Source organism: Lepisma saccharinum, chromosome 2 (genome assembly GCF_977018435.1).
Source record: "Lepisma saccharinum chromosome 2, izLepSacc3.1, whole genome shotgun sequence".
In the NCBI taxonomy this organism is placed as follows: domain Eukaryota; kingdom Metazoa; phylum Arthropoda; class Insecta; order Zygentoma; family Lepismatidae; genus Lepisma; species Lepisma saccharinum.
This window is the reverse complement of record NC_139230.1, coordinates 116,957,457-116,970,760: the sequence shown is the minus strand read 5'-3', so window position 1 is coordinate 116,970,760 and position 13,304 is coordinate 116,957,457. Positions and strand designations below refer to the sequence as shown.

The window sequence follows — 13,304 nt, the reverse complement described above, 5'->3', positions numbered from 1 at the left end:
CTGTAAATCACACACAGGCATATCATTAACTTACATACAGGTCCGCAGCTTGTCCTGTCAACACTGTGACAAACATTTTGGATAATAAATGGCTGAGACAAGGTTCGTCAAATGCTGCGAAGGTGTGTCATCTGCCACAGATATGCTTCCGTGACATCACAACAGATAATGAGTAATTTGCCTCTGCCAAGAGTAACTGTTAGTCCACTGTTTTTACACTGGTATAGACTATGCTGGTCTGATTCAGTTAAATTGTATGATTGGAAGAAGTGCTTGAAAATACAAGGGGTACATAGCTTTATTTGTTTGTTTCAGCACCAAGGTTATCCACTTAGAGCTGGTGTCCAATGCATCTAGAGCGGCTTTCCTAGCGGTCCTCAAGAGATTCATCTCATGTCGTGGTAAACCTTGTGGTATGTATAGCAACTGTGGTACCAACTTTTTTGGAGCAAGTAGGGAGCTAAAGGAGCTATGTAAAGTGACAAAACGAGCAGAACGTGATGAAACCACATCGCATTTCATTGCTTGCAGTGGGATCGAGTGGCATTTTAATCCACCAGGAGCTCCTCATATGGGTGGACTTTGGGAAGCAGGTGTGAAGTCTGTAAAGCACCATTTGAGGAGAGTAGTTGGAAACACAATTCTCACATTCAAAGAAATGTACACTGTTCTCATGCAGATTGAGGTGTGCCTCAACTCGCGACCAATATCCCCAATGTCGGAGGATCCACATGACTTGCAAGCCTAAACTCCAGGTCATTTCCTCATTGGAGATTCTTTAGTGGCAGCACCAGAAAGGGACTTCAACAAGACTCCTCTTAATCGACTGTCAAGATGGCAGCTAATGCAGAAACTTACGCAACATTTTTGGCAGAGGTGGTCAAAGGAATATCTGTCCAGACTTCAGCAGCGTCCCAAATAGTTCTCGAAACATCGAGACTTTGGATACGGTGACATGGTCATTGTACGAGAAGATAACATCCCTCCACAAGAATGGAAACTGGGGAGAGTGGTCGAGGTTTATGCCGAACAAGATGGAAGAGTGCGATCAGCAACAGTGACGACTGTAAATGGCCTGTGTAAGAGAAAAATCGTGAAATTATCATTGCTACCATTTGAAGTAGAGAAGTAAGCTTGAGAAATCTATATGTAAATGTCAAACATTCAATATCAGAAGTTATGTTTTAAGTTAGTCTTTACGTTAGTCTACATTGTAATTTCAATCCTAAATTATTATGTTAAAGGTTAAAAATATGTTGAAATGTATATTTCAAGGTGGGGGATGTTCAGTACTGTAATATAATTAAAATTATAAAATGATGTTAGAGTTCCTCGCTAGATGGCAGTGAGGTCTGCCACGTAAAGTACGTGTCACATGCATGACGCAATAGGACTGACTGAACTCGGAGTGTCTTCGTGTGTGTGTGTGAGCGAAAGCAGCGTGACCACAAGTGGTGGTACTTCGTCGTCGTACAACCTGTGTCTTTGTGTATAATATCAGTTATTATAATATATGTTTGTGTTCATGAGCTATGAGACTTAATTCTTACATCCAAGACGAGATCAACATACTCCTGAACTTGGGAAAGTTCTGCCAGGTGTTTTATTGGTGTTACGCTGCTTCAATGTTCATGAAAAATTGATTTGTGATCTTATTGAAGAGAAATGAAAAATACACTTCATAGCTATGAAATAAAATACTTTTGGTTTGCATTGCTTTAAGAATTGAATATTATATTTACTTTACTAATAAAAAAAAATATTCATAAGTGAATGACCCAAGGATAATATATAAGAGGATAAGAGACTCCCATAAGCCATGGCGAACGTGGAAATCACTATGAGGATACGGAAGTTGCAAGTGCCATCAAACCATTAGGTCAAAAACTAACAACCCCAAAATGATGGACAATTAATAGGATCTGTCCTGACAAGGTTAGCAATATGCCCATGACCAAAGTTTAACTCACAGAAATGATCATATAAAACTTAAAATTATTATATTTGTATTACATTTTGTGTAGTAGATGGTAGAACTGAGTTAATATTAATAATATGCGGCGGCGCAAGCCCTTGAAGGGGCTTGGCCTATCTCCCAACTGCCAGTCTCCCTCACACTATCCTACCTAAAGGTGTGGAGTTCTTCAATCGGTAATTGGGTGATGTGGGGTCAGCACGTCGAACCCACAGCCGTTATAGATTTTCAAGAGTGGATTACACTACTCACTCGTAGCTCACCAATTTCCCCACGATGTTGGGTTGCCATATCCTATACACAGGCCAAAAACCCAGACACTTAATCCAGGCAGACTTGAACCCATGTCGTCCCGCAGTCGGAGTCCAAAGCTTGCACCTTAGACTGCACGACCACATAGGAGGACAGGTACTGTGTTATGTCGGTCGTGCACATTCAAGAACTTGGAAGTTTAAAAACAAAAACTAACTAACAAACAAACTCTCTAGCCATCTTAAACCTGAAGGTTCATGGCTGCAGCAACACAGGCCTTCAATCTGTCCCTATCCTGGGCAAGATCAATACAATCTTTTCCATCCCTACCAATTTCCTTTAGGTCCATCCCTCCATCTTCGTCTTGGCCTTCCTACAAGTCTCTTACCATCAGGTTTCCCAACAAGAATCCTGTAAACTCCTCTTGTAGTCCACCAACCATACCCCACTTCTGCCAATTGTGGGACGCTCATAGAGCCATGACAGGACAGCTCTCATAGAGCCATGACAGGACAGCTCTCTAAATCCCAACACAGCAAAATGTTGACCATTTCCCTCCGTTGGTTGACTAACTGCAGTGAACCAGTCACTGGGCGATGAGGTCGTCACATCCCTACGCAAGAATGAAGCAAGGATACTCAAAAAGATCTTTAGGGGGGGAAACTGTTTCCGGTGTCATTATAAAGTTTAAGATAAGTTTTAATGGTGATGAAGATCAATCAAAGTAAAGGAGTGCTTTGAAAGAAAGTGTTGGGGGTAGAGAAAGGGAAGAGAAAGGCCAGCCGTAAGATACGACGACGCCAACTTCCGTGGCGGAATGGTTATCACAGTGTGCTACGACGTCAAGGATCTAAGGATCGAATCCCGGCCTAGGTGTGGCTGTTCTTTGTGAAGGTTCCTTCAACAATTTCATCATCTCACTCATCCTCATCTTCATGGTTAGCTAAAAGTGACAGAAAAGCGAGTAAATTAGACCAAGTAAATCAATCAATGGAGACACGATAAGACGAGTCATTCTTGTCGCAAACCATCTCAAGGAAGGTTTTGACACAGCGGTCGCACACTGGTCAGAATATTTAAGTCGAGTCTCCTTGCAAAGGTTGCGACAAAACAACGTGCAATCTGGTCACGCATGGAGAGGCTTGTGATGAAACACACTTAGCATGCAACTTCTTGCTCTTTTTAAAAGATTAGTTGGTTTCATATAAAGCGGATGCAACGCCTTCACAGGATTTCATTACAATTTTTTCAATTGTCGTAAGGGTGTAATAGGTTACCCTTTTCTACGTACACCCAAATGTCCTCTGTATGTAGAGGAAATGAAGAAATTTTACATGTTAGTACCAGGTATCTACGAAAAAATTCTGCAGTCGACTCTAAGGCAAAGTGACCGGTTCAGAACCGTATATTACCGTATCATATTTGTTTAATGTATTGACAGTGGCGGCGATTAGGGGTGGGGGCATGTGGAGCAGCCCCCTCCCCTTACAAACACTTCTTGTCCGCGCACTATGGTCACTTAATGCTAAACCTTATCTACCAATGGATTTCACCAAAAATCATCTGTCCGAATTCAATTTTCAATACGATTCTTTCTAATTGCAGTAAGAAGAAAGTACACTGTCATTGCCCCCCCCCCTTCCCCGTCGCTCAGTTAAGTTTAAAAACAAGATGATGTAATGTAAACAAACTAAACATGTATTACACTTTTATTATTATGACATCATTGGATATTGTGATGCATTTCATTTCTCCCAAAGAAGGTTATTGTCCAACTTGTTGTAACCCAAGAAGGACAAAAGAATTTCATGATGTGAGAGAGAAGTTGTGATTGCTTTGTTTTGTTATTAAATCATGTGATATATTATGTGTACACTTTATGATACGCATGATATAGAAAAAAATTAGGAACTGGGTATTCGTGTTCTACGTAGACATATCTCTGTACAAAATTTTTTCGTGAATTATTGACTTTTGAGTATTGTGTCCAATATTAGCTTTAAATTTTAGTGTAGAGTGAGAAATTAAATGTTTCTTGTAGCCTGCAAATGAGTCCTGTGCCCTGTACAAGTGAATAGCCATTTCCTTTCATGTAATGAAATTCTAGACAAGTTTACAGAATTTTCAAATAAAAAGCAAATTTTTACTGAGAGATGTGCAAGTCAAGGGTATGTTATGGCAAATTAAATTCATAACATGTTTATTGTTGCAGTCAACCTTATAAATTCTTACAATTTGACATTGTTCTTCCTCTCTCGTTGCACTTGAATTTTCATTGTAACTCCACAGTTCAATATTTCTTCTATGGTAAATTAAATTACTGACTGCATTCTGGATTCACAGTGCAAGGGGAATATAATCCCATCTAATTTTTTTTGTTTATCTCATTGCATATCACAAGGATTGGAATCGTTAAACTCGTTTTAAATTAGGAATTCAGAAAAACTATTAATGCAATAAAGGTATGTTTAAAGTAAGAATTACTATAATGCTTCTTGCTTGCATCTGACGAAAACCAGAAAATGATACAATGCCATATGTAGGCCATTAGTAATTAATTACGTAAGAAATTGGGATACTTTCATCCAACACAACATTTTCAAAATTATTGCCCTTTTTTTTTATTACATTTCCAATAGAAAGTATATTCGCATTTCGAGTATCGAACCTAAATATCGATATGGGTACTAATTTAGTCCTAATCTATTCGAGTGAATTGTCTTCCCCCATCAGATGGTTCTGCTTGTACTGGGATATAGTAGTCTGTGGTCTAAAAAAAGTATTCGCTGAAGTTAGTGGAAGAAACGGCAAGCCTTCCATCCTGTAATAGATTATCCTTGAATGAACTTTGTTGTTCAATAAGAGCCATATATATGAATGTGTAGAGAAATGAGGGAAGAGAGAGAGAGAGTAAAATAAAATGAATGACCATTCAAGGAAAGCTGACTCCTTGTTTCATGACTTATTTGTTGTAATAAAGTAAAATTTTTGAAGACTTATGTACAATATGTACAGAAAGAAAATGCTCGGTGACTGTGCCAAATGTGGAACTAACAATCGTATGAGAAATAACTTGTGACATGTAACAATGACACTCCACATTTACAATACATGAGACATGACACATTAGAGTAGATGGGAGAGAATAAATTAACACAGATATCTAGTTCTGAGTTTCAGACCTCAAGTCTATTCCAGCTTGTAAAAATGAGAAACAGCAAGTACGTTAACCAAGCTTGCAAGACAAGACAAGACTCTTAAGACAAGATTTCAACTTAGTCCATTCGACTGATAAAGTGGGAAAGTAGTAATGGGTTGGTGCAGTTGTCTGAAGATTGCAGGTTCAAATCTCTTGCAGAATTGACATTTTTATTTAGTAGAATTAGTGTATTGTCAACATTTAAAAGGGGAAAAATATGAAAACTATTCTTTTGATAAATCTAATTACTCATCGTTGCCACTTAGGATGTGTTTTTTCCATATAGCTTCTCCACTACTAAATTACTTCCTACAGGAGGCAATAGGGTGGACATAGAAATATTGGTGAAAATTTTAATCCTCTATGGCCCTATTGTAAGGTAAAATATTAGTTCCCCATTTAAAAAAATAGAAGCCATAACATAACAACACATATTCCTGGGCATGCCACTGCAAATGAACCAAGGATGATGTCATACTGCATATATCATGCATTGAGTGTCTGAATTGTGGTTTCAGACAGAGACCTGAGCCAGCCATAGAACTGTGAATGTTCCGTTCGTAGTCTACTGTAGGTAGATGTTGAATCACACAAGACATGAACTATTCTGTCTATGACCAAATTCTAGTTTCCCTCCTTTTCAACATGTATAGTTAAGAAGAAAACAATGTTTCATAGTTTCCAAAAAACAAATTTAATTGTAATATATTGTTTTAAATACTTTCTATGAATAGCAGATGAAATAGTGCAACATGGTTTCAACACACAAATGGATAGGAGCATACGTATAAGCAGTTAATCAAGAAGGCTGGTGTGGTCTAGTCACTATGACTGTTGCCCACCACATGACAGGTCCCCAGTTCGAATCTCCCCAACAGCAATTATTTATAAACAATAGAATGCAAACTAATGTAAGTCTGTGAAATGTTTCTTGCATGTTTGATGATAAATCTTTTTTTATTTTTTAATACAAATTGCAAATATTTTTGAAACTCATCAATACAAAACTACCTTAATGAAGTTGAAGACATAAATAAAAGTAATGCTAAGTGAATTATATAAATCTAGTATTTTGCATGGAATTGATGTCACTATATTATTTGCATCGTGGATTTTACTAATGTAGCATTGCTATGCTATTAATCTTACCTCTAATCCATACACAGACGTACATGTTAATGTTGCATTTTATAAAGTGATGTCTCTTGAAGTTTGAAATTTATATTCTTTCAGTTTCTATTAAAATGAAAAATGATTTATGTTGCTTCATACCTTGAAAAAATATGCAGTTTTAGGCATTGCACACATGCAGTGAGTGAAGAAGCTTTAGAGGATATCTATCAACTTTGTATCACTGCACTCATTAGTACTTAACATACAAACATTCCTTAAAAATTGAAAGAATGTCATCAGACCCTCTCCCCCTCTTTATACAGCCACATCTCTTGCTTACAAAATTCCTTGTCACTCCACTGCATGGGTGTTTCGTTTGTGGAACCATGTGATTGAACTAAGGGTAACATTAAACCACTGAGGCAGAGAAGACCACACTTCCACGAGCCTGGAGCTAATGGTTTATTGCCGAGCAAGCATGGAACTGCCTGTGTGAATTATATCTCAGACAGAAAGAGATGCACGATTCCACACTTCCCTTAAGCAAATATAAATCTTTAACACTTAAATTTAAGTTCTTTTTGTTGAATAACAAACTATTTTCTACAGGAGCCCAAGTGGGCAAATAATATACTCTGTAAATGTGATGTTGTAGTCAAGTCAATATGATAACTTGCTAACATGCCAATGGTATTGGGTTCACTTCTCATCAAAGGCAGATTTTTTTCCACAGATCAGTGCCAACTAGTGTACGCCTAAAATGAAATTAATTAGACATTTCGGCACAAATTTTATTTTTAATAAAAATGTAATAGTTTTGAGAGAATCTACTTGATACTAAACCTCTTACATAATGTGGAGGTAAGATATATACACACTGTAGGTGCAAAGACATAGGGAATTGATACGATCATATTGTTGTATATAGAATTGATTCCACTATAGTTCTTGCTTGGTATATCATGCATTTAGTGATCAAGAAACAGTGGAACATTAATGTGAAAATTCTTAACATTCACATCAAAACTTCCAGCTGTTATTGACAAAATATTGAGTTCTGAATACAATTTACACTGTATATATTCAAATATTTAAAATGAAAAATGTATAATAACTAGGGCTGAGCCAATACGAATACCGACGCTGATACTTTACAGATTTCCACCGATACTGATACCGATACTTGAAAATTGCAATAATGAAAATTTGTTCAAAATATTGATCAATATTGGTGCGTAAATATTCTCCTCTAATCATTTACTCTTTAATTTTGCCTTAGAATATGCTGTTAGGAAGGTAAAAGAAACTAAAGAAGGGCTAAAATTAAATGGTGTGACTCAGTTGTTAGCATATGCAGATGATGTAGACTTACTGGGGGATGATGTGAATACAATTAAGAATAATGCTAAAATATTTTTCAAAACTGCTAAAGAGATAGGTTTGGAAGTTCACAAAGAGAAAACTAAATATATGCTTACAGGCCGAAACCAAGTGTTAGGTAATAATCAAAATCTAATTATTGATAACAACTCGTTTGAACCAGTTTCAAAATTCAAATACTTAGGAGTAATATTAAAAAATGAAAAATATATTAAAGAGGAAATAAAAAGTAGGCTTAATTCAGGAAATGCATGTTACTTCTCTCTTCATAAACTTTTGTCTTCTCGTTAATATCTAAGAAACTAAAAGTTAAAATATACAAAACAGTAATTTTGCCTGTAGTATTATATGGATGTGAAACTTGGTCCCTTACATTGAAAGAGGAACATAAATTGAGAGTATTTGAAAATAAGATCCTTAGGAAAATCTTTGGACCTAAAAGGGATGAGGAGACAGGTGAGTGGAGAAGGTTACATAATTTAGAACTACATAATTTGTATTCATGTGCAGATATTATTAGAATAATTAAATCAAGAAGACTTAGGTGGGCAGGCCATGTGGCACGAATGGGAGAGGAAAGAGGAGTTTACAGGATTCTTGTTGGGAAACCTGATGGTAAGAGACCTGTAGGAAGGCCAAGACGAAGACAGAGGGACAATGTTGAGATTTACCTAAAGGAAATCGGTAGGGATGGAAAAGAGTATATAGAACTTGCTCAAGATAGGAAAAGATGGAAGGCCTGTGTTGCTGCAGCCATGAACCTTCGGGTTTAAGAAGGCTAGGGAGTTAGTTAGTTAGTTAATCATTTGCATCAATTTACCAAGAAATTTGCTTGAGAATATTCAAGAACTACATCACAATATTAAAATGGATGTTATGTAATCATGGAATACAGTTTTTTGTGCAAATTTTGTGCAAAATAAAACGAAAGTTTGAAATTTGCATTAATTACCAAGATAATTAGACTTCACAAAGTGCCACATCACATTTTTGTGGAAAGTATCCGCTGGTATCAGCAGATAAATTCCAAATGATACTTTCCAATATGGATACCACTGGCATCCGCCACTCTAATAATAACATATTAAAATAATATATTACAGAACCTAATAGCACATTAGGTTATATAAGTCGACAGTAGTAGTTCAGATCATAACATTATAATTATGTTGTAAAATATATAGCGAAACAAATGTCCTTAAGAGCACCTTTAGCACAGTTTTTTGGCCAATCAGTATTGTCTCAATTTATGTTTGAAGTATCTATATTCTGTGTAAAAGTATAAACGTCTGATTCATTCTTATTCTAGGATTCTAGAGCAATATCTCTTTAGATACAGATTAAATTAAACATAATAATAGATGACAATGCAAATTTGTGTCAACAAACTAGAAATAATCTTCAAAAAATAGAGTCATTTAATTTAAAGTCACACAAAATCTAATTATTGATAACAACTCGTTTGAAACAGTCTCCAAATACAAGTACTTAGGAGTAATACTAACAAATGAAAATGATATTAAAGAGGAAATAAAAAGCAGGCTTAATTCAGGAAATGCATGTTACTTTTCTCTTCATAAAATTTTGTCTTCTCATTTAATATCTAAGAAACTAAAAGTTAAAATATACAAAACAGTAATTTTGCCTGTATTATTATATGGATGTGAAACTTGGTCCCTTACATTGAAAGAGGAACATAAATTGAGAGTATTTGAAAATAAGATCCTTAGGATAATATTTGGACCTAAAAGGGATGAGGAGACAGGTGAGTGGAGAAGGTTACATAATTCAGAAATACATAATTTGTATTCATGTCCAGATATTATTAGAATGATTAAATCAAGAAGACTTAGGTGGGCAGGCCATGTGGCACGAATGAGAGAGGAAAGAAGAGTTTACAGGATTCTTGTTGGGAAACCTGATGGTAAGAGACTTGTAGGAAGGCCAAGACGAAGATGGAGGGATGGACCTAAAGGAAATTGGTAGGGATGGAAAAGATTGTATTGATCTTGCCCAGGATAGGGACAGATGGAAGGCTTTGGTTACTGCAGCCATGAAAAAAGAAAGAGAGAGAGAGAGCAAGAAAGCGAGAGCGAGAGAGAGAGAGGGGGGTGTGAAGAGGCAGTTTTTCGTCTCTTCCAGCCATGACACAATATTGTTCAATAATAGCTACAAATCTAAGAATGTTTTTTTAAGGGAATATATGTTTCGTCTACAGTGTTAAGTTTCATATTTCATTGCACAGAAAATGTAAGAATAATGTTGCTTAACTATCAGTTATTTTAATATTAAAAATGTAGCCAACGTGTCCCACCCGTGACAATGGAATGCCCGTTATGTATTCTTAAAATTTTACTCCATGAGGTGAAAAAATTAAAAATACTTACTAGAAAGCCTCAAGCATCTACTTTTGGACAAAAGTTGGGCAAAATGATTTTAACATGGTGTGCGCTTAATTTGGACATAAACTCATTGTTGTTTTTATGTGAGTCTAATACAATTGAATGTAACTTTTGGTAAACTCATCACAACTACTTGAAATTTTGTGTGACTGGAGATTGTTAATGTGGAAATATGTCTGTGGGACATTGAATTGAATTGTTGCTTTAAGTACACTTTGTGCACAGAAAGGCTAATCGGGACTGGACCTACAGTTTAAAGTCATGTTTCCTTTATTCTTCATACACACTTGATACTCTGGTATAGCTGAACTCTTGAACATATTGCCAGTTTGGCATCTTTGATACAACCCCAGAGGAAGCCTACCGGACCCCTATCAGGTTTCAAGCCACCACCTGTTCTTCTGTAAAGCGATGTTGCCACTTTGCTTGCAGTGATTAGACATCCATTCATTCACTGTGATGTTATACTCCCAAGGTCTATATATTGTACAAAAAAAATAGCACAACATATAACCCAACCTCGCATAGATAAAGAACCACAACCTCACGTTCAGAAATCTCTAAAGAAACTCAATTAGCAACATCTAATTTACTCTAAGTGGACTTGATGAGAGCTGTCATTTCTTGGACGAAAGCTATTGGTGGAAAAGGTTTCAGGGGACGATTTATTGGACTCCACGTGGACCTGACATGTGAGTGTAAGGGGGAAAACTGATCTTTCGGAACTTTCTTTGATGTAAAGTGGTCATCAAAAGGGGACGACCACTATACAGTAACAGCCAACAAGTGATGCTATTTCTGAGTTACTGTCACTACACTTTCAGGCCTGAACTATCTACCCACAGTCTAATTCAATTGCATCAGCACATTTACACACAATGTACTGCTGTTGCCTTTAGGTGTTCAGAAGGGAGGTAACAAATTTTCTGCCAGCCCTTCATGATGTGGATACCACGTGGTATCGCTTCATTGTTCACAACATATTCCGGGACATGTGTTCCTAATGCAGTGATCATTCAGTGTAAATTTTGAACCCTGTGCCATATTACAGTAGTTACTGCTAGTGTTTCTGTCTATCCTGTTTAAATAGCTTTTTTGTAGTAGAACAGGATCACATCATCACCACTTTACAACAGAAATGAAGAATACTTGAGTACCAAATTGTCCAACTGTGATGGCAGTATAATAAAAAGTCTCAGAAACAACAGCAAATGTACATATGGACATAGAAAATAGTGCAAAATAGACATGATGCAATATGAGTTTCGAACATTAATACTGAACTTGGAAATTACTTCATAAAATTTCAAAAATGAATGAAAAAACAGAGAAGTATTACACGACTGAAGCTTTACATGTAATAATTGGACACTAATGCTACAGATTTAGGCATGCATGGCAGAAAAAAAGAGTTACGATTTCTTTTTTACACATATGGATGTCTAAGTGTGTAAGTTATCTGCACCCATCACACAATGTTTGACATAAGGAAGGACTCTGTAAGGACAAGATAATACAGCAGATGACAATTCTGGTTGTGATTCCAGTATGTCCTATTGATATACATTTCTGCAACTTTTCATGGTGTACTGTCAAGCAAAGGAAGTTTTCATTTGAGTGAGCACATCTTACAACCTGTTAAAATTTTTGAATTGAATTGAATTGTTGTTTTAAGTCCACTTGATGCACAGAAAGGCTAATCGGGACTGGACCTACAGTTTAAAGTAGGATCCAAATCACTGTGCCATGTGCCTCCACCAGGTATCGAACCCAGGTCCCCTTGATTACAAGGAAACAACACTACTATTGCGCTATCGAGGAGGCCACAACATGTTAAAATAAATTAATATTCACCTTGTCATGTTTTCTGTCCCTTCGGCTTCTTCAACTGCTTTTTCCCACCTCATTTGTAATCTTGGTCTGCAGCCTGAAATCCTCTTTCTGGTCTTCTTTTCATTCTGTTACAAATAGAAAGAACATAATATTACCTCCGATGTATATTTTTTCTTAATTTTATGGTAAAAATCTTATGTTTCCTAATTCAATTGCAAAATAAAATTACATCATTTACTTTACACAAACATATATTTTCATATAAAACCCATCTCACTGTCCAGATATTTTACAGTTTAATCTAAATGCAAATAGAATATTTCAATATCATGTAATGCATTACATAACCACAGGCTAATCAAATCATTTAAAGATCACACAAGGTAGTATTTCTTGCAGACGTACTTGGTCTTCCTGACAGAAAAGATGGCGTTTTGTGGCAACATGAGATGTAATTCAAGCAGATGTTCCTGAGTATAAGCTAGGCTAGATCAGATACAACTGACAAAGATCTCATCTTCAGAGAATATTATATTTTGTGTTTGTTCATTTGTGTAACAAGAGAATCCTCAATGATTTTCAAACATTTCCACGCAAGATTTTCGCAATCTATTTTGCCTGGAAGTTATGCAAAATTCAAAATTCCCAAATATTTTGCACCAATATTGTGTGAAAACTGTATTTTGTGATTACATAACAGGTATTTTGATTTCCTGATAAATTTCTTCACTATTTTGAAACAAAATAAATTGATGCAAATAATATTCACCCATGAAGATTACTGACAAAATAGGATAATTGTATTTGGTTGTGCCAAAGAGCAAAGTATAAAAGAAGTTTTGGAATATCCAGGTCTACAAGCAGCTTAGGACATCCCACACAAAGAGGGCAGGGATGTCAGAACTTATTTTGGAGTGGGGGGCAGGTTTTCAAATCTATAAACCAATTTTTAACCCCATATATATATATATATATATATATTTATCCGACAACCAATGTGACTACCGTCAATTTGAAAATTCCATTTAAAGTGACGACCGGGTGTTTAGGACGACCGTATACGGTTGCCATGAAGGCAACCCTGCTTATCGTTTTCCTGATACTCGAGAGAGTGTAATGAACTGTCGTTGGAAATACGTCATTGATGCCA

General features: G+C 36.3%; 1 protein-coding gene across 3 annotated transcripts in view; it reads right to left on the bottom strand.

Moving 5' to 3' along the window:
* The window catches only part of LOC145984127 (histone-lysine N-methyltransferase NSD3-like), a 338,807-nt gene that overhangs the window by 210,555 nt on the left and 114,948 nt on the right, over positions 1 to 13,304 (bottom strand). For all 3 annotated transcript variants that reach the window (XR_014441281.1, XM_083117563.1, XM_083117562.1), the window contains exon 4: positions 12,176 to 12,279. Coding sequence is in view for 2 of the 3 variants with exons in the window: in XM_083117563.1 (XP_082973689.1) it covers positions 12,176 to 12,279 (104 nt within the window). In the remaining variant the exon portion in view is untranslated. The remainder of the gene's footprint in view (positions 1 to 12,175; positions 12,280 to 13,304) is intronic.